At 38.3% G+C, this 22,872-nt stretch overlaps 1 protein-coding gene across 1 annotated transcript; it reads right to left on the bottom strand.

Annotated features, from left to right (window-relative positions):
- Window positions 1-585: 585 nt before the first annotated feature.
- On the bottom strand, window positions 586-18,538 carry LOC6036374 (protein borderless). Its single transcript, XM_038254974.1, has 8 exons — window positions 17,561-18,538; window positions 2,742-2,964; window positions 2,395-2,679; window positions 2,181-2,329; window positions 1,863-2,123; window positions 1,365-1,800; window positions 1,078-1,305; window positions 586-1,022 (listed from the first exon to the last, which is right to left on the bottom strand). The coding sequence occupies exons 1-8, from the start codon at window positions 17,786-17,788 to the stop codon at window positions 784-786; spliced, it is 2,049 nt and encodes a 682-aa protein (XP_038110902.1). The 5' UTR covers window positions 17,789-18,538; the 3' UTR covers window positions 586-783.
- Window positions 18,539-22,872: the final 4,334 nt, after the last annotated feature.

The following is a 22,872-nucleotide window of genomic DNA, read 5'->3' as shown; positions in this document are numbered from 1 at the left end:
TTCAGGAAATTCGAAGATAAATGGCAGCAAACCCGGATCACCTCCCGCCACCCAACCGGCAACAGGAAAAATCTGTATGCGCCATGTTTGTGCTGTAAATAAAACGAATCTATTATATTAAACTTTTCGTTCACTGTTGAGCGGTTCTTGAAGAAATTGAGGCCAACATGAATTTAATTAACTTTTGTTTCAACTTGAAACTTGAAACTTGAAAAACTTGAAACTTGAAACTTGAAACTTGAAACTTGAAACTTGAAACTTGAAACTTGAAACTTGAAACTTGAAACTTGAAACTTGAAACTTGAAACTTGAAACTTGAAACTTGAAACTTGAAACTTGAAACTTGAAACTTGAAACTTGAAACCTGAAACATAACAAATAAAATGTATACGCCAATTTTCCAGAGAACTGCTTTCGAGTGGTGCTGTTCATTTGGTAGTTTAGCAGCTGCAACAGACTTACCTGTTCCATATAGTCGTGTCTGGTGTGCCGGAAATGAAGCTTGTTGTTCTGTATGCAAATTGCTATTTGTCAGCGAAAATACAAAAGTTCGGAAAAGTTCACAAAAAAGGAAAACAATGAAACTTATTGACTTCTACACTAAACGATATTGCAACTTTTTATTTCAGGGAAACATTTGTTTTTTTTTTTTTGGTTTAATTTAAGACGACTTAACCTAAGGTAATCAGACAGTTTAATTTACGCTCTAAACCTACTGAACAGTGTGTCTGGTCAACTCAACAGCTGCCGACGTCGTTACATGACTTCCCGCTTTGCTGTGGATTAGATTTTGACGTTTTCGGCCTCGCGCAGCTTTTTCATCCGGTTCCGCTTCATGTACAGCAGCATGCATATCACGGCCAGACAGATGAGCAGAATCAGCACGCCGCTGACCGTCATCGCCTTGACCTTCTTGTACGGGTACACGTAGACCTCGACCTCGTTGCTGCCGCTGGTGTAGTTCGTGGTGGACATCGCAAACACCTGGAACGTGTACAACTCGTCCTCGTCCAGATCCTCAACTGTAGAAGGAAAATATCTTAATTTGCTGACTTCAACTGTTGAATTAGAACTTACAGGTGTGACTGATCTCGGGAGTCGTGACACTTCCGTGCAGTTTGTGCTGCGGTTCGATCCACCAGCGCAGGATGTAGTACCGCAGCTGGTCCAGGCCCAGCTCCGGCGGCTGCCAGTGGGCTTCAAAGTGGCTGGAGCGCTTCTCGATGGTCAGGTTGAGCGGTGACCCAATCTGGTTGAACTGGAGCAGCGTGTCCTGGAACGTCTCCGGCTGCTCGAATTCGCGGGCTAAAATGGAATTCGAGCAGTTGTAATTATCAAAGAAAACTTTTTTAGGACCAACTTACGTTTCGTAAAATACCGGAACGCCTTGCTGAACATCCCATCGCCATAATTGTCCTGACATAGCACCATAAACTCGTACTCCTTCGCCGGCTGCAGGTTCGTGATGGTCGCCTCCAGCATGTGCTTGTTGCTAACCTTGAACGTTCGCCACTCGATGCCGTCCGTTGGCCTGTACCAGATGATGTACTCCAGATACTGTCGAATGTATCCGGGTGCCCAGCGCAACGTGATGGCCGTATCAGAACTGTTTCCGGTGAGATTGTACGGCGCCCGCGGTGAAACGTTCTCGATCATGATCTCTGCATCGGCACTGATCGTGGCCGCTTCGTTGACCGCTTGACACGCGTAGATTCCTCGGTCGGACTCGATGATCTCTTCCAGGGTCAGATTTCCCCCGTTGATTTGGTAACGCCCGTGTGGCAACATGCTTCCGTCTTTCTGGAATTGAATGAGGGTTTAGAGAATTATTGGATATTTGGATGGATTGAGTCCGCGATCACCTTAACCCACGTGATCTGCGGCACGTGCGTTCCGTCGCGATCACGCGCATCGCAGTGCATTTCCACCGTCGATCCGATCTTCGTCACGTACAACAACTTGGGCTTCAATATAAAGTACGGCGGCTTCTGCACGATCACGTTGATGATCGGGGACGACCCGTCCGTGCCCAGCTCGTTGTACGGGGTGCACGCGTACCGGCCGGCGTGCGCGTCGTCCACCTTTTCGAAGTAGATGCTCCCATTGCGCTTGTAGAACACGCCCTGAAAAGCAGAGCTGATCGGTTTGAGCAAATTTTCCCGCACGTCCTCGTCGCTTACCTGCACGTTGTACGGATCGAACAGAAAGCCGTCCTTTTCCCAGCGCAGGTTCGTGAGCGGTGGGTTCGACCGGAAGTGACAGTCCAGGACGGCGGGCTCACCGAACGGCAGATAGACCTCTTTCGGGGCGTAGATCACTTTGGCCTTGTCTGAAAAGGGGTCAAGTTGTGGTTAGGTCTAACCGAGGTAACATTCCAACCCATTCAGAACTCACACTGCACGTTCAGAAACGCCGTCGCGTCTTGCGTATCGTTGAAGTGGTTCCTCACCACACACTTGTAGAAGCCCAGATCGCTCATCTGGGTCGGACTGATCATCAGGCTCCCATCGGGGCCAAAGGTGGATCTACGCATCAGGTCGTACATATCCAGCAGCGAAACGTTGTCCTTGAACCAGTCGATGAACATCGTCTCCGGGTTCTGGGCTAGGCACTTGAAGAACGCCGGGTCACCCTCAAGCACGGTACTGTTGACCGGTGGGATCTTCAGCAGAGTTCCTCCTGCAGAAAATTAAACAAGAGTTCATAACTTTGATCAACCCCATCTAGAAGTTCAACCGTACCCAACACCGAGATGTGGAACCAGGTGCCGTTGTTGCGCTTGTTCGGTACCCGGTTCGGGAAGATCACCTTGCACTCGTACCACCCGTTGTCGCTCTCGCGGATCGACGTCAGGTTCAGCGAGGCCTTCCCGTACACGAGGTCGTTGTTCAGCAGCGTCACCCGCCCGAGGAACGTCTCGTACGAGTTGAGCACGCCGTCGTACAGGGTGAAAACGGGTTTGTTCTGAAATCGACAATTAGTGGTTATTAAATTAATGTCCCAAAAATTTCATTTCATTTCACCCCACCCGACAAAGGTCGTCCAGAGTAAGCGGATACATTTATGCAAGCAAAGTTGCGCTGGACAGAGGCGCTTACGTAATTCATAATGGCATTCTGGACAGATTAAAGTGACGTTGATTCTGATACCACTTGGTAGGTTCTGGTACGGCAGTGGCATGCATGGCTTTCACGCACGGAGAGCAGCATCAGCATGCGAATAATTTATGCGCAGTGGAGAGTGTCAATGTCGGTCGCGCGTTAGTTATTTACTCGGTGCCGTCCACTAGGAGGTAGACTAGGTTAGTGGAGGCATTTTGGAGCAGAGAAGTGTTGGATGACTATGCTGCTTCAACGCGCTTGAATCAGACTGGGCCAAGTTTTGTACAAAACGTATAACAATTTCTCGTTTATTTTCGCGGTTAGTGGACAGCAGATTCGTTTCAGGATTTCAATTAATAAAAATAATAAATAATTTCACCCAAGTGCAAAACGGCATAGAAAAATCAATTTATTTATTTTCTCATACAAAAAATATTAATATAAAGATTTAAATAACAAGACAAAGTCTCAATATCTTAAAGCTTTTTTTTTAGAATGCAATTTACACTAGTTCAGTTGTTTTGCAAACATTAGTTTTCAAAAAATGTAAATTTTACGAAAGAAACGTTTTACGATAATAAACATCGAAAATTTAAAAAAAATCAAAGCATTTTAAATTTAACCCAGACATGATTATGGGGAAAGCATTTTAATTTGAATTCAACTGAATGTTTTAAATAAAATGTGTACCAGCCTAAGTAGCTGTGCCAATTTTCAACCCAATCAGTTAAGGTTTAAGGGTTTTTAAAAATCATTAATGGGTAATTCTCTACCAACTCACACGAAATCGGGAAAAGTTGCCTCGACCCCTCTTCAATTTGCGTGAAACTTTGTCCTATGGGATAACTTTTGTCCCTGATCACGAATCCAAAAAATCAAACCAACCACATTAACGACCCCCGGGTCTTTTGTGGTCTCTATTGCAAGTTTCTGCTCGAACCTAGGAGTTCGAAGGCTTAAATGGGGAGAGCACCCAAACCTCTTTTTACTCCAAGGAACCTTCCACCCCAGTGTTTGAACTGACGACCTTTGGATTGCGAGTCCAACCGCCGCCAGCGATTCCACCGGAGTAGGCTTGGTTTGGTGTGTTGTTTGTACTTATGGCATGGAGACGACTCCTACACCTGGAATGACTTAACGGCCTAACAACCAAGGCCGGGACCGACATTTTACTTCCTCATCCGATGGAAGGTTGCAGCAGATGGGAATCGAACCCAGAATTATCCGCTTACAAAGCGGACAGCGTAACCATTCGGCCACGCACTGCCACGTGGTCCATTTTTTGATATCTCGTGACGGAAGGGCGGTACGACCCCTTCCATTTTTGTACATGCGAAAAAAGAGGTGTTTTCAATAATTTGCAGCCTAAAACGGTGAGATAGAAATTCGGTGTCAAAGGGACTTTAATGTGAAATTGGACGCCTGATTTGATGACGTACTCTGAATTCCGAAAAAATGTATTTTTTTACCGAAAAAAAACACTTTAAAAGTTTTAAAAACTCTGCCATTTTCCGTTACTCGACTGTATATATTTGATATACGGATATATTTTTTTAAACATGTAATTTTAAGGGATATTTAATGTACTTTTCGTGTTTTTTTTCTAACTTTGCATGGTTATTTTTTAGAGTGTAACAATGTTCCACAAAGTTGTAGAACAGCCAATTACAAAAAAAATATAAATAAACACAAGGGGTTTGCTTATAAACGTCACGAGTAATCGCGATTTTACGAAAAAAAGCTTTGAAAAAGTAACTTTTTGCGTGTTTTTGTTTCATCGCCCATGTCTGTCGCGGTTGACCTTAAACGGCCATGATCAACGACGACCAACTTTTTTAAAACTTTTTTTCTTGAAATCGTGATAACTCGTGACGTTTATAAGCAAACCCTTTTATGTTTATAAATATTTTTTTTGTAATTGTCTGTTTACAACTTTGTAGAACACTGTTACACTTTAAAAAATAACCCTGCAAAGTTTTGTTCTAAATGATAAAATGACACTTCTGGGTCAGTGTAGATTCGAAAAGAACATTTAATTTCCCTTAATATGACATGTTCCAATTTTTTACAGATAAGTAACGGAAAATGGCAGAGTTTTTAAAACTTTTTTAGTGTTTTTTTTTTTTTTTGATGAAAAATACGTTTTTTCTATATTCTGAGTGAGCCATCAAATCGGGCGTCCAATTTTAATAAAAATCTCATTGACCCCAAATTTCTATCTCATCACTGTTTCAGGCTGTAAATTATTGAAAAACACCTCTTATTTCGCATGTTCAAAAATGGATGGGGTCGTACCACCCCTCTGGCACGAGATTTCAAAAAACGGACCGGAACAAAAGTTACTCCTTAGGACACACTTTCACGCAAATCTAAGATGGGTTGAGATGGTTGGTCTTTTCATGCAACGTCATTTTTGAAACGCTAATAACTCGTCTGGGTGAACACGAATCGTTTTGCGGTCTTCTTCAAAGTAATAGTCATGAAAATTAAATTTAAAATCTAACATTTGAAATTTTACAAGTAAAATTTTACATTTAACGCAAATTTATTGGAGAAATATATTTTTTTCCTTTTCCCCATACATTTTTTCGGTTTTGTTTATATAAGCTTCAACGATCAACGACCCTTGAACCTTAAGCGATTAGGCTCAAAATTGACTCTTACTTATGGGTCATTCCTTCCCAAGTGACCACGCGTCCAACATCGACCTTCACCAAATCTGCTCATATTTGGCATGGGGGTTGGTTTTGCCCCAAATACAAAGAATTCCAAGTTTGGTGACATTTGGTCCACCCCCGCGCTCGTGGCACCCCCCTCTTTTTCTGAGATTTTTGAAAAACCTCATTTTTAAATGCAAATGCGCTCGAAAGCGCTCAAATGCGCTCGAAATTAAACATTTTGTCATTTTCTTATATCCGTGAACCACGCCAATTCCAGCCAAGACGAAGGTTCAAATGCATACATACAATACATACATACACAAATACATACATACATAAATTCAATGTTGGGACATTCACTTGCTTCCGTTTAGAAATTGAAAAAAAGAATATTCAAATTTCAAGGCCTACTATGCTCTCACGCAATGTACTGCTGAAAATTTAAGGTTAAGTAAAACATTTGCTGTGCAATACAGAGCTTTCCAACTTAAAAATGTGATATATCTCAAGAAATATTCATTTTACCCTGAGGTTTTGATTGAATTTAATGTAAAAAACTCTCAGCAATCGAATGCAATTGTCAGTTTTCCCGTAAGTGCTCGTCCAAAGGGTTAAAAATGTATTTTAAAACTTAAAGCGCAAAATTTTCATATCTGTCAACACTGTACGTAAATTTTGAGTACGCTATTCGATTCTACATCAAAAAATCTTCAAATATGCATACCCAAAAGTTCACTTTTTGTAAACTTTTCACTTAGCAAAATGCATTTTAAAAATGAGGTTTTTCAAAAATCTCAGAAAAAGAGGGGGGTGCCATGGGCGCGGGGGTGGACCAAATGTCACCAAACTTGGGATTCTTTGAATTTAGGGCAAAAACAACCCCCATGCCAAATATGAGCAGATTTGGTGAAGGTCGATGTTGGACGCGTGGTCACTTGGGAAGGAATGACCCTTATGTTTACCTAGAGAATCAAATCAGGTGTATCTCTTATTTTTCAATGATTAAATTTTTTTCTTGTCACCATACTTTTCATGCGTTTTCAAAATATGTGACCCTAGCGTAATTTTTCACTATGATTCCGAATCCAAGTTTAGTTCGCGCTTAGACACGTTTTCTTTTAACATTTATTCTTATTCTTCATTATTATTTTTTAAGTTTTAAATTATTTTGTGCAATTGTGAGTCACGTGAGCATGTATCTTTACAAAAAAAATGTAAATACAATTCTATCCCATTTTTGGCTACAGTGGGTGATTTTTATGTTGCCAGATTAAGGATTCAGCCGAAATCGAGAGATGTTAAAAAATGTGTATTGAATTTGTGTGAAAACCTTCCATAAACAACAAAAACCCTTTTATGACCATGAGATCGGTTTAGGAATCACGTAATCACGTAATCAACAGAACAGATGATTTTTGTTTCTCAAAAATCTCTTCGTTTCGTGATACATGGTTATTATTTGGTAATTATCTACTTGATAACTGTGTATCAACACAGAATTTTCAATCCAGAAATAATATTTTTCCATTTCAAGTGTCATAAGTTGTTTTTTTCCCTTTATACAGACATCCCACATATTCGGAACACCCAGAAATTCGGAACACTTTTGTGATAATATGTCAATAGCATGCCAAAAGCAGCTTTTCTGTTCATCCTACTATTTTCAGGACCTTCATTTGGACATTCTCTTGCTATTTCACTAGTAAAAGTAGTTCTTTTTTAACAAAAAAAAACTCATTTCAAGATTTTTTTATCCAGAGCAGCAAAACACTGCCACCAAATTGCCTGTTCCATAATTGTGGGATGTTAATGTGCCTCCTTCAATTGTGTAACACCTGAATTCAACTGCTTTTTTCACACAATAAAGTTATCAGATCATTCATAAACATGACTAGGCTTGGGTTTTATCAGTTACAATGTGTGACGTAATTATATTTTGACAAAATATGTACTCTTGGAGAGAACCAAAGTTTGTTTACATCCGTAAGAAAAAAGTGTTCCAAATTTGTGGATTTCAAGGGTCCATGTTTTTCTTTAAAAATTTGATATAAAACGTAAAAAAATTGCAGTCGGTCTATACATTAATCGAAAGATCCAAAGAAAAGCTTCCAGATGATGGTAAAAACAAACCATTATGTTCAGTTGTCGATTTTCTATGATTTTTTGAACATTGGCCGAAATCTAAAAATTTCGTCTGAAAATGTGGTTGTGGATGTGGAGTTAGATCCAGAGTTGGTAAACCTTCAGCAGCCGGATTCAGAGTTGGCTATTTTTTTAACTACTTTGTATGGGAGTTGTAGTTTGAGACTCGGAATCGAAGTCAGAATCGCTTCAAAGGCTGCTCGACTCCGCAGCCCTACTGCAAAGTGCGTATTCAGTTTAATAAGCATTTATTGGGTACTTTAACTTAAGCTTGGACCAGTCTAGATTCTCCAGACACTCTGTGTCGGTGCTAGATGTTCAACATTATTAACAATGCGTCGTATCCAGCTGGTGGTGGCGTCGAGGTGTCTCCCTTTATTTAGTGGATACGCTGATTAGATTATGTTTACATTTATTATTTGACCGGTAAATTCAACTAATATTGAAAAGATTGAGTGTATATTTTATTACAGAAATAATAACAACGAACTGCATTATTGAATTGGGTTGAAAAATAAATGCAACATTTCCATCTTAATAAAAAATAATAGAACAATTTAAGGGAAAAGTCTGCAACAAACCATGTTCAAACAAAAAAAGTGCTCAATTATGATTGACGTGATACCGTGGGAACTTAACTTCCCATCTGTTTGCTCTTTTTCAAACCAGCCCATCAAATTAAGCCCCTGTCCAGAAAATGCGGTTCGCAAAATTGAGTGCTTGATTATCCGATAATTTTCCATTATCCGTTTCTGTTTTCCCCTCGCGCGTTCGAAAGAATGATTTTTCATCATCAAAACAAATTAACATCCACTGGAGAAACAACACAAGCGTGATGGTGACGAAATGGGGGGAAGAAACTCCGAAATATATATTTTTATGATCGTGGGCGACGGACAGAGTACTTGTCCGGGGTAATAATTATCAAATTTAGGTCACTTTAGACGAGACTCTGTCTGAGCGCTTCTGTCGGGGAGGCCAATGGTAATGAATTTATTGACGGAATAATTTTAGTGGTTGATAGAAGCACTTTTTGAGCTGGAGAACTAACATCAAATGATGACCGTTGGGTCATTTGTTCATGTTTGGTGTCATTGGGACAGAGTGTGAGTCACATAATTTAGGAAATGATCTAATGATAGCTTAGATAAATTTAATAATCATAATCTCATTCAAGAATTTAGTATCAGCGCAATTAATTTATAGATGTAATGTAATTGCATAGTACACAGAAAAAAGACGATTCCCGTAATCGTGAAAAATCGTAAATCTATGAAAAAAAACTGCGTTTGGCCAATACCGTAGCCTTATAGTCATGAAAATTCCCTGACTTTTGACTTGTTGTAGTATGGGTGTTGGAGGTTGTTGCAAAAAGATATTAGAATTTTAGAAATATATTTTTTTAACTGTAATCAAAACACTTTTCGAATGCACTTAAGTGAATAAGAATTGATCAAGTTTTATTTAAATAAGAGCAATTTTAACATTTGTCATGTTTTTGAGACCTCAAATTTCAATGCTCGTTTTACCCCACTTCCCTTTGTCGTAGAGGGCTAATATTTGGCATGAGTTCATCTCATGTATAGACAAACAAACGATAAAAGTTTCATCAAAATCGGAGCAAATACCGAGCAAAATCTACAAATCGTCAGCTGTGTGCTATCTTGTGACATAGACCATTTTGGTCGAAAATGAGTTAATGATGACGTTTTGCTATAATTAAAAAAACACTACAAGATGCTTAAACCCGATTACACACTTTATCATCAAAATGATCGTGCACACTTGTGACACGTCATACATGTCATACAATATCTTCATAAAACTTTCAGGGGTGATTGAAAATCATCTTTTGAGTGGATTTAATAAATTTTCTGTAACATCAAATTGTGTGATATTCTACATGTATTTAACCCGCCTAACAACAACTATGACCAGGACCGATATTTTACTTCTCCATCCGATGAAGAAAAACTTATTTTATAAATGATATTTTTTTTTTTGTTTATTAAAGTGATTTTGTCTTAATTTAAAAAAAAAACATTCACGATGATGTCTTTAAAATTTAACAATAAAGTTATTTTTTTTATTATTTGATTTCTTCGAACTTTCATTAGATCTAATAAGAGAAGCCTTAAAATATTTTTTAAAGTTTTTGATGCTTAATTTATATAGTATTTAACTAGTTTTTGAATGTTCCAAACATATCATTTAAATGAGATTTTGTAAAATTTTCTTTTCGTTTTTTAAAAATTATTAAAAATGAGTAATAAACTAAAATTTCTAAATTATTTTTTTGAGATTTTCAATTAAGTATTTTTATGTGCCGTAAAACGGGGTGACTTTGATGTTTGAGATTTTGCCTCATAATGAAGAGTAGAAATTAAATTCGCACGGAATAATATAGAATCATATTGACCGTGATAGAGTAGTGTTTAAAGTACCTCAATAAGAACTACTCATACAATTTTGAAAAGTTAAAAAGTTAGTTAAAAAAACGAAGTTGACTTTATAGCTGTCGGCCACCATTGCTAGTACCAACCACTAGTGTCTTCCTTTTATCTACAAGGACTTCGCCACCCTGGGCTCCTAAGTTTATTTACACAAAGAATTTTAGAGCACCCGCCGCGGGATTCGAACCGGCGACCTCTGGATTGTGAGTCCAGTGCGCGGTCCGATTGATCCACACGGGCAGGTTGGTTAACTGCATATAAATAAGAAAATGTTGATAAGTAGCATTATTTTAATCCTCTCAAAATGTCATGATTTTCTCAATGATCATTACAGTCCATCTTCTCGATATCAATATTACGTCAGTTGTCAATAAATTTTTCAGTTCCTTCAAATAGATTGCTTTGTTTTTTTGTTCTAAAATTCCCGCTCTCGACGGTCCCTTCACGACAACGAGAGTCCACTGTATTTTGATCAATTTTCTACTAGGAGATGGTAAAATAAGTTTGTGAATAATAAATAATATGTGTTTTTGAAACAAAATTCAAAAAAATCTCTTAATTTCGTCTAATTGTGAAAACTTTTGATTCGTGCATCAAATTCAGTTTAAAATACAATATATATATTTTGTTGAAAAGCTTATAAACTTAAATACCTTAAAATAAACATTAAGTTTCTTCTTGAAAACTATAGCAGCATCCTTAGTTTTGGTACATTCGACGTAAAAATAAAGTTAGAACACCTTAAATCTGATTTTAACAAGAAAAACTATGACTGTCAAAGTGACCCCGAAGTTCAAAATAAGAACTTTTAACGCAACATTTTTTTAAACAGTTTTAATTTTTTTTTTCAAACATGTTTTTAAAATAATAATCTTGAGAAAAACCTTATCAGTTGAAAAATATTCCAAAAATAAATTGAAATTTTTTCAATGTCACCCCGGTTTACGGTGGTTTGAAACTGTGTCCATGCAAAAGAAAAAGAAACCATTTTACATAACTCGCTTTTCCATGAAATGAAATTTGTCATCGAATATGATTTTTCACATCTTTGATTGATCATTTTAAAGTTTAAGACAATCTGTGTTTTTTTTATTTTTTTTAAAACATGTTTGGTTTTTCCTGCAACAATTATTTTTGAAAGAGAGAGATATCTTCCTAATTTTTTTAACCTTAATTTTAATTGTTTTTATCCAAACCTATCCATATCATTTATTTTAATAAAATCGAAAAAATCTACATTGAATCGAGGCACCCTTCATTACGAGTTGCAATATCGATGAAATTTCACTTAACGACGTTACGCCGGGCTCCGTGACAGTTTTAATGAACCACCGCGCCACTTCCGATGACAGAGCACATCGTCATCATCATCATCCACACCGTGAAACGCTCCCACGTAAATGCAATTTTCCTCGTGCAAAAGCATCGCATGGCATCGCACCCAAAACCCGTTGTTGTTACGCTGTAATAACCGATCCTGATATAGAAGAAATTAATTGAAACTGTCATCGTCAAACAGTGGCCCGCCGCTGAAGTGGTAGGTATGCACCTCTAAAGCATATCGTGAATACTAAATGCTATATCGTGTCGGCCAGGTTCTAGGGTTCTAGCACGGTGTTCCTTAAACTTTATAAATAGCTTTTAAATAATTTAAACTTTTATAAATTCAAAAAAATATTAAAAAAAATTTCCGCTTAATTTAAGCAATAACATGGAAGGTTGATAAAAAGCTATAGCAAAAAAAATATATTTGAGCAACACACCGTGAGTAGGCTTTCTTCCACCCACTCGGCGACTATTCTCACCATAACTCATGTTGCTGGCTTGTTTGAAGGGGTGGAGGACGGAGGGAGGTGGAAATTTCACGTGTGTAACGTGTGTTCCTTCCTCCGCAGTTAGTGGGCAGAGAGCGTGGGTGGTTGAGGAATGTGTGCTAGCTTGCTCGATTGTGGTTGTTGCCGGTGGTGTGTTATTGTTGATGTATTGGGTCGTGCACTGTACGTGCATTAAATGGGTTTATTAAATAATATACCGAGCACGGTGGTCAACAACGGCTGTAGGCAGTGAAATTTCCAGCGAAAACCGGCAGTTAATGGTTAGTTTACTGTGAAGCATCCCAGCAGGGTGAGCGATAAGTCTAAACTCTTCAAAGTATAATTCTAAAATATTTAAATGAAGTGTTATGAAAATTTTAAGATAAGTCTCGATGAAATGTAATAAATTGATACCTCATCCAAAACCATCATCCCGTCCCATCTTCCAGGAGATGTTTACTCCATTCCTCCACGTGACATGAGTTGCGTTATGTTCTATTACCATGTAAGCGCACACGTACAGCTCAATCGCAAACACACAAACACTCTACACGGGTAGCATCACAGATAAAACAATATCGCGCGTAAATCCCGTAATGGATTTGACCTTAAACTCTGGCGGGTTATTAGAACGATACGACGCCACACCGCCATAAACTGCATGCATCCCGGAGAAAACGATCCCGGAGGCAGTGACAGTGCAGTGGTCGACGGTGGTGGGATCTACAGCTGTTGGGAAGCACACACACACACACACTAGGAGTTATGCTAAATTACCGTGGAATGTGTGTTCGGCTGGATTTAACAAATTTTGAAAGAAAATATCATGATGAACCTTCTAAGAAATGTATCTGATTTTTTTATTCATATCATAAAATGCCCAAAGTGCAATGTGAAAAAATCATTTAGACCACTGAAAATATTTTTCAGAGTTTGCAAAAAAAAATCGATTTCTAAAATACACGGCGTGTTTTCTAGAACAACCTTAACAGGAAAAAATAGTCATCGCTACTTTCAAATGTGTCTTATAGGAAATTTCCTCAGCTTTCCAATGCTTCTAAGAGCGAAATGATTCATCGAGAAATTTCTGAGATATCTTAATTTTAAGTTATTTGCTAAAAAAAAACGGAATCGACGTAACACCTTATAATGTGGCCCTCTTAAACCTTGTGGTTTCGTCAACGGATCCACAGGTGTGTATCGTTCTTTTTGCGACAAGACTCCGCCTCCCGGGTCTCCTAAGTGTGAAGGTATGGCACGGGGAGAGGGCACCGATTACCTATATTTTACACATAGAATTTTTTGCGTCCGCCTCGGGATTCGAACCTGCGACCTCTGGATTGTGAGTCCAGCGCGCGGTCCGATTGATCCACACAGGCAGAGTTTTTTGTTATAAATCCCTTAATCATTTATTAAAAACTTTTTAGTAACAGTTCTGGAAACTAGCCAAATGATGTGGGTTATATGTTATTTACTCAGCAAAATATGCAAAACAAGAAAAGAAACAAATTTATAGAAGCTTGCAAATCGCTAAACATTTTGAAAGTTATTTTTTAACTGAGTTTTGAATTTGTGGGATTTAAGGAGCGGTCGTGGCTGAATGGTTACGATGTTCGCTTTATAAGCGAATGGTTCTGGGTTCGATACCCATCTGCTCCCAACGAGAAAGTTCTGGACTCATTGAATTTGGAATTAATGAATTAACTACAAGCTCACGGCGGGGTTCGATCCCCTATCCTTAGGATTGGCAAACAAAATGCTTTCCACTCAACCGTGGAGCATTGGTAGCTTGAGGAGGAATTAGACTGGTATAGTTGAATCCAAGAATCGGACTTAGAATCACATTGAATGCAAGTTGAACATCAGAACTCAAACAAGATTGCATGCAAGATTGCAAGCGCAGATGAAATTGAATCTAAAAATACCTCGCTATAAATAGCCTGGGCAACTGATAGAATTCATCCAATAAGAGATGAGAATAATTGAAAGCATTCCCATTAGAAATGAGAACACACGAAGAATTCGAACAACAATGCCAAAGGTCGTTACCACTCGCCTAGGGTGGCTCCTCAGACCATTCACCTTCCCAAAAACCGTCCAACTCCAAGCGAAACTTACTTGAGGATACCGTGGAGATTTTCCTTAATACTCTTAAAAAGTGGAGCATCAACACTTCCCGTCTTCCAATTCCTTTCCTTGTCCCTGGTGCGCGGTGGAGATGGGAGCGGCCGGCAATGGACGGCTGCCATGGTGGTGAGAATCTGGTTCAGGTGGAATTGGTTCTATTCCCAATTATCGATTCCTAGGCAACTTGGGCTCAGACAATCATCACATCACATGGCGAAAATCCAGTCTGCAATCCGCTAAAATCACCGTCTCCTAGCGAAGCGAAGCGAAGCGAAGCGAAGCGAGTTTTGAATTTGTGGGATTTAATCAGTAATTGAAATCAAAAAAAATCAAACCATCCACATTAACGACTCCCGGGTCTTTTGTGGTCTCTATTGCAAGTTTCTGCTCGAACCTAGGAGTCCGAAGGCTTTGAATGGGGAGAGCACCCAAACCTCTTTTTACTCCAAGGAACCTTCCACCCCAGTGTTTGAACTGACGACCTTTGGATTGCGAGTCCAACCGCCGCCAGCGATTCCACCGGAGTAGGCTTGGTTTGGTGTGTTGTTTGTACTTATGGCATGGAGACGACTCCTACACCTGGAATGACTTAACGGCCTAACAACCAAGGCCGGGACCGACATTTTACTTCCTCATCCGATGGAAGGTTGAAGCAGATGGGAATCGAACCCAGAATCATCAATTAAAATCATAAAACTGTATTCAAATAAAAATTTTACTAGAATTAATAGATTATTACATAATTGTATCACGTGCCTGCTATGATTTGACTCATAAAACCGAAATTTTGCAGGTTTTAGATTTTTAAGAGTATTATTGAATAAATATGATATTAAACAAACTTGAACCAGGAACACAGATACAAAACATGATACAAAATCGAAAATGTAGGTACTACAAATTACTGTTGCATGCTTCAAAAGTCATGAGTTTAAAGTAAATATATTTTTTTAATTTTTTGATAGTAGCAATACATTTAGTGACTTTCAACTGAGAATGTTGAAAACACCTTCACAAACATTTTTTTTTTTCACTCGAAAAATGCAATTCTTAATTTGACCTCCTAGACCCACCTTCATGTATACATATCGACTCAGAATCAAATTTTGAGCAAATGTCTATGTGTGTGGTGGGATGTTGATCGAAAAAATTTGCACTGAGTTATCTCGGCGCTGGCTGACCCGATTTGGACCGTTTTGGTCTCATTTGATCCGTCTTGGGGTCTCATAAGTCGCTATTGAAAATGATAAAGTTTAGTTAAGTACTTCAAAAGTTATGCTAAAAAAACGAATTTAACAAAAGTCCGGAAGATTGTAAAAAGGGTGGTTTTTGTGGTTCAAAAGATTGAAGATCTGACAACCCTATCAAAAGTTATAAGCACTTAAATGTTATTTATGAACTTTTTTGGAGGCCGGATTTCAGATATTTTGACAAAAACGTTGTCCGGATCTATCATGCGACCTAATCAAAAGACCTTTCCAACGAAATCAGCATATTGAAGATCTGACAACCCTATCAAAAGTTATAAGCACTTAAGTGTTATTTATGAACTTTGTGGAGGCCGGATCTCAGATATTACCTAGCATTACACTCAAAATGTGAGGAAGGCACCAATCACTCATTTTAGGGGAAATTCTCGTAGGTTTTTAAAACAGATAAGACTTCTATAACATTGTTGCAACTTAAAAAAAACCTTTCATACTCATGAAAAGTATTTCCCCTGAAACTCTACACAGTAAATTTGTTTTTCAATTTCGAGTAAATAACATGTATTGGTATGCAACTGCTTAATGTTGGTTAAGGAAATATGATATTCATTCATAAAAATCTATTTGAGTTACCCTTGACAATTTCAAACATGCACAAATTTTGGTTGTATCAGCAAAATCCAAGCTAAATCAGAGCAGACGGCTGATATTTGTACACAAAATTATGTAATAATCGATCAATTGTTGTAAACATATTTTTAATACGGGTTTCTGATTTCGTTTTCTGAATAAATCCCGCATATTCAAAAACTCGGTTAAAACTTAATTTTAAAAATGTTTAGCGATTTGAAACCTTTTAAATGATTGTTTCTTGTCTTATTTTGAGTAAATGACACCCAAACGCATCTTTTGAAAAGTTTCCTGAACTGTTGATAAAATGTTTCCAAAAAATGATATCTCAGAAATTTCTCGATGAAACATTTTGCTCAGAGAAGCATTGGAAAGCTGACAAAATTTCCGGTAAGACACATTTGAAAATAGCGATGACTATTTTTTCTCCTTAAGGTTGCCCAGAAAACACGCCGTGAAATATTTTGGAAACTAATGGTAGCAAAACAACTGAACTAGTGTAAAATGCATTTTCAAACCCTTTTTTCCTTGAAATGTGAAAGATGTTTAAATCAGCCCAAACATGCTAAAAATTATTTTAAACGCCGGGGAATGCATTTTAAATCAATTTCAGCTGATTGCACTTAAATTACCATTGCAATTTTGAAGTTTTTTTTTTATTTTTTCGGGATTTATTGGGCTAACTTTGAAGGGGGAGAGTATTTTTTTTAAGACTTAAATAAAAACATTCAAATTCTCAAAATTAGACAAAAATATCAAAAAGTTTGACAATGAAACTCGGACCTAAAACTAAACTAAAACGCTGGTTCGTTTGGAAAAAAAATACCAAAACTATCAGACAACATCAAATTAAGCTTATATTTATTCTGTTCTACACCCACAGTTGGGCAGCGCCATCTCAGAGAATAAAGAACACGATCTGGTAGTATAAAGGTACTATGAACGAGCGTTATTCTCATGGGTTCATTTTCAAAACAGTTCATCAACCAAAAAAAATTTGAATCTCTTGCTTTTAAATTGGATTTTAAGTAGAATAAAGTTGATTATCTTAACTTGTTTGAGTGATTATTCCAAGCATTTCATTCTTGAAAATCAATAATTTTTCATTGAATTTATGTTTTAAACATAAATGTAATAATCCCGACTTAAAAGTACTAAAATACAGCAAGTTGAGAAACCCATTTTTGAAAAACTAAACCTTTAAAATTAATTCCCAACTAACCCGCATTTCGGTTCATCCAACGAAGAAGACGCGCAGTTGCGAACAAACTAAATCGCATTTTGCTTGCACCGGCTCGAACCGGTTCTATTTCCCGCGTCCATCACTAAACCACTAACGAACATCGAATCCATCCGCGCTCAACAATGTTTACATTCGCCTCTCGGGGGGCATTACGTTACACGCTACCCAGTACATCAACTTACATCCTTGTTCCAGTGCAGCACGTATGGGATGGGGTCGTTTTTGGGGAAATCCACCGGGCAGTTTAGGATTACGTACGAGCCCACCTTGGCCTCCAGATAGACGGGCTCCCGGTCCTCCAGATAACCGTGGGTTTGCGCTGGCAGGACGAGCAGCAGCGCTAGGAGTAAGGTGGCGGCTCCACCTGTGGACACTAGCAGGACCTTCCGGGGTCCTCGCAGGTCCACCATGGTGATTCGTTCGAACGTTTTTATTCGATCGGGTTTAGAGAACACACTTTAGTCTGGTGAGATACGCGGTCGTTAAACTGACACCTGCCGGGGACTTTTGAACACTGGTTTCGGATTAAGCGAAGCGCTGGGCGCGTTGAACAACCTGTTGAGTCGGTCCGTGTGCGGACTCTGAGTGAACATAACGATGATTTAATCAACTCAAACAATTAATGTGCATATTTTCGTGGGCACAAAATCTGGGTGGCCATTTCCCGGGGGCCCAGAACCAACAGCGCCAACACTCCAGTTCAGGTCGATTTATTTTGGAATATTTTATTCACCACAGTTTCTGTAGCAGGTTCGCACTTTTCACAAACAGAGAGTTTCGTTGGATTATACACTCATTCAACCACTTGCTGCGGTTGGACCCATTATGCAAATGATCCCAGCTGAACACAGCAGAACTTGTGCATCCTCTCTCGCGTGTTCTGTGTTGTGGGCTAGAAAGTTCGGCCCAAACTACGCAATAACCGCCCTCGCGCGTTGACCGTTTGCGGTTTTGCCGAAATCACCCGTCAATCCCGCCCCAAAAACAGCACATATGTTCAGCAAATGTTCGACACCGTGATCAAACTTTTTGGCAAGTTTATTTTCGGCGCACAAAGGCAAGCTCTACTTTTCTTCTTTTATTTCGGAGGGGCGTCCAAGCGTGGTGCTTCAAGTATCGCGACTGATCCACTACTGAACGGTCGAGTAATCCAAGTCGCAGGTCAGCCAGCCCGTCAGCGGAACTTGGCTCGAAGTAGAAGTGACACCAGATGATGATGCTGCTGTAGCGGGAATTGCTGCGTTTAAACGTGTTTGTGATTGGCGTGTGTTTATTCGCGACGGTTGTGGAGGTCTCGGTTATGCAGAACTGAATAATTTTAATTACCAGCGCGATTATGATCAACAAGTTGATCACGAAAAAAAACTATGTCATGTATGAGGGAAGGAATCACGAAAGTGCACTGATAGGACATTAAGTGGATCATGTCACGAAAAGCGATTTTGTTTGATTTCCTCTGTGCGGTTAGAATTCTTGGAAGATTTGCTTCTGGTGCATTTGTAGGTCGGTCATTGTCAATGGCAATCTAATCAAAGCTTGATCGTTTCTATAGAATCGTTTTTAGCTGTTCGAGAAAAAGCGTAATCCGTAAAACTCACAACAAATTTATAAGAGGATTAATTAGGTGTTAGTTAACACGAGTTAAATTGCTTATTTAAAAAATACGGTACTTCAATCTATAATACTAAATATTTCCCTTCGGATAATCGAATCACGAACAGGGTTGTTAAAATATCAAAATATCAGCTCTCAGCAACTACAATTATCTCGCCTGAATATTCATTCCTCAAATACAACTGCTCTTCTCTCTTCAGCGCCGAACATAGCCGAACACGTTTTCGTATTTACACACTCGCGATTGACATTTTCCTTTTCTCTCTCATTCTCGCTTCCACGATCATCCTACCGCAACAGCGTTTAACCACAAAAGCCGCCAATTTTGCAAACGCAGTTTGAAGGGGCGTCATGCGTGGTCGGCTCCTAATCGCCATCTCGCGTTCTCTCATTGCAGTTTTCGGAGAGATTGAGAGACTCAGCGGTGAGAGCGCATAGTTGAGGAAAAGGGAAGGAGTGATAGCGAGAGAATGACATCGTTGGGAATCACGAGACACAAGAAGAGATCTCACAAGCTATAGTGACGGCCGCTATACTCTCGGATATTTTTGGTGCAGAGATAATCTATTGGTAGCTTTTCTATCACTCTTTTGCAACACTGATCACGAACAATATTTTTTTCGATGCCTAATTTTTTATTGTTGTGCTTAAGTATGACCCCTAAACTACGTTAAAGTGATTTAAAACTTTTGAATCCAAGATGGCGGCCAATTTGAAATTTTGAAAAAAAAAGCATTTTATTATTTAATAGGCAATCAACAATTCAAATTTTAATAAAATGGGGTTGCAGAACTCGAATTTGATGATGTTCGATTCGATTATCCGGAGTCCCATACAAACCTTCGGATAATCGAACTTCGGATAATCGAAATTTTGGATAATCGAGTCTGGACTATATGGTCTCAACATTTGAATTAAAAAAATGCTTTAAAGTGCATTTTACACCTGCCCAGTTGTTTTGTAATCAAAAGTTTTCAAAATATTCAATTATTGAAAAGAGTTTTTGTTCACAGAAAAAAAAAACTTTTTGCGGTGCTGTACATTGGAATTCCACAAAAATTGAGAATATTTTTTATCGATCCCAGATTTGCTAAATATGATTTCCAGGGCAGGAAAATGCAGTTCTTATAGTTTAAAGTTGGTTAGACTTTTATTTCGCTTAAAATTTTGATGTTTTTTGAAAAAAAAAAAAATTTGCCCGCTAATTTTTCGAACCAATTTTTAAGAGGCGACATAAACTTTGAAAAATATTTGCAACGGTCTTAATGATTTTTTTTTTCGTATGTTACAAATAGATTTTTCGTGTTCAAGTTTTTAGTTGCAGTAAAAGTTTGAGAGTACCATACATTTTTTGAAATCAAGACTATCATTTCAAAAAGGCGTAATATCAAATGATTGGCCCTTTTGAAATGCTAGTCTTGATTTAAAAAAAGAAAATATTGTTTCCGAAAAGATCGGAAAATTTCACGAATGTTTCATATTTTAACATAGAAAATCAAACCATTACTTGCTAAGATATCGACATTAAAAAATGGAGGGTTATTAGGGTGAGACGTAGACAATATCAATTTTCCTGCTATTAAATATTTGCATGGCAATATCTCAGCAAATAAAAGTCGTATCAACAAAGTTCAAAAAAGCAGAATATAGAGAATTTCTCAGCTTTTCATTTTTTAAGTGGGCAAACATGAGCACTTTAAAAAAAAATAACTGCGACCTTTTTTAAAACAGGCTATAACTTAAAAACGGTGCAATTTATCAAAATTTCAGGTAAGTACTTTGTGAATGCAAATTCAATTTTACATCGAAAAATGAAAACTTGTTGCGACCAATATTTAGATTTTATCAATAATACAGTCATCCCTCATATTCGGAACAGTTTACAGATCGGCCAATGTTCAAAAAATCATAGTAAATCGATAACTGAACTCAATGATTCGCTTTTACCTTCATTTGAAAACTTTTCTTGCAATCTTTCAAAAACTGTATCGAAAACTGCAAATTTTTACTTTTATACTATTTTTTGAAGAAAAACTTTGACCCTTGAAATCCACAAATTCGGAACACTTTTTCTTACGGATGTAAACAAACTTTGGTTCTCTCTATGAGTACATAATTTTTTCAAAATAATGACTTCACGCACCGAAACAAACGAAATTCAATCTTAATTATGCTTTATGAATTTTCTGATAACTTTATTGTGTGAAAATATCAGTTAAATTCAACAACAACAGGGAATTTGGTGGCAGTGTTTTGCTGCTCTGGATAAAATAGTCTTGAAATGAGTTTTTTTTGTTCTTAAAGAACTACTTTTACTAGTGAAATAGCAAGAGAATGTCCAAATAAAGGTCCTAAAAATAGTAGGGTCGAGAGAAAAGATGCATTTAGCATGCTATTGACAAACTAACACAAAAGTGTTCCGAATTTGTGGGTGTTCCGAATATGTGGGATGACTGTACTGCCCATAATTGAAAATTCGGCTATTATGCCAAATCAAGTATTCCGAGAAAAACGCGTTTTAGTGTTTGTCACAAAATCTCCTTCAAGGCAATTTACCATAAGAGTGGCATATTAGCCGTTTGGTTTTTCGCATCGGCAGCCAAGTCTAAACACTTGGGAGCGGCCGTGGCTGACTGGTTACGGTGTTCGCTTTGTAAGCGAATGGTCCTGGGTTCGATTCCCATCTGTTCCCAACGAGAAAGTATAGGAAATATAAATCTTGAAACTCTGAACATGTACGAAAAATCAAAGTCGTTCGAGTCGGGGTTCGATCCCCCGTCCTTTGGATTGGTAAGCAAAAATGCTAACCACTAGGCCATCGCGACTTGGTGTGAGCTATGACTGGAATTAGGAATACTGTTACCACCATCAACTATATACGCGCTGGGTCCTTGTCCATTTGACAAGGGTTCGGAAGTTCTAAATAACGTTTGAATCCGATTGGTCCAAACGTTCTTCAGGGCGGGGCTTGTCGACAAAGCTGAAGTACCTCGCGCTCGGCTAGCCAGCGTAGAAATGGGTCACCGAAGCTCGGCAGAGCTAACACCTTCCAAATGCCTATGCGAGTTATTTGCATGTATAGAATGAGAGCTAAAAATACATGGAAACAACTCAATTTGTAAGAAGCGACCGCGTGGTCCCGTTTGGTTGGTTGCACACACACACACACAGCCAAGTCTAAACACTATTTCAGTGAAATTCAAGTTCCAGAAGATGCGTTGGAACATCCTCTACCACCTGGTGCTAATATCTCGTTTTTGCCAAAAGTGGATATTAGCCGTTTTTTCAATGGTGGGCAGTGCAGGTATTGATTAAAATATTCATAATTCGGTCAAAGATTTATTGCACAACCTAATAATTTCTGAAAAGTGGGCATTTGATGTCCCCTAAAACATATCAAAAAATGAAAAAAGTGTTCTTTTTTTCAATCAAGTTTTAGTGGCAAAAATTGAAAATAAAAATCACCAAAAAAAAATTTTACCATGTTTTTTTTCAGTGTAGTCCTTATTCATACCAACAACTTTGCCGAAGACACCAAATCGATAAAAAAATTCCTTCAAAAGATACAGATTTTAGAATTTTCATACATTTCATACATGGACTAGCCACCAAATTTGTAAGTAACCGACTCCGTGGCTTAATGGTTACGGCTTCTGCCTCATAAGCAGAAGGTTCAGGGATCAAATCCCGGTCGGTACCTTTGAAATTTGGAATCAGGAACTTGAACTTTGAATATGAACAAAACGAAAATGAATCAGGTGGGATTCGAACTCACACCTCTGTATTGGTGATCTGGGATGCTAACCAGCCGGCCATCAGAAGGTTTACACCCTAGCAGTGAATTGATCCGTAGTGTTGAAACAATGTTATCTTCTCATAT

This window comes from Culex quinquefasciatus, chromosome 2 (assembly GCF_015732765.1).
Source record: "Culex quinquefasciatus strain JHB chromosome 2, VPISU_Cqui_1.0_pri_paternal, whole genome shotgun sequence".
NCBI lineage: Eukaryota > Metazoa > Arthropoda > Insecta > Diptera > Culicidae > Culex > Culex quinquefasciatus.
The sequence above is the reverse complement of the archived record's forward strand: the minus strand, read 5'-3'. Positions and strand labels throughout refer to the sequence as shown.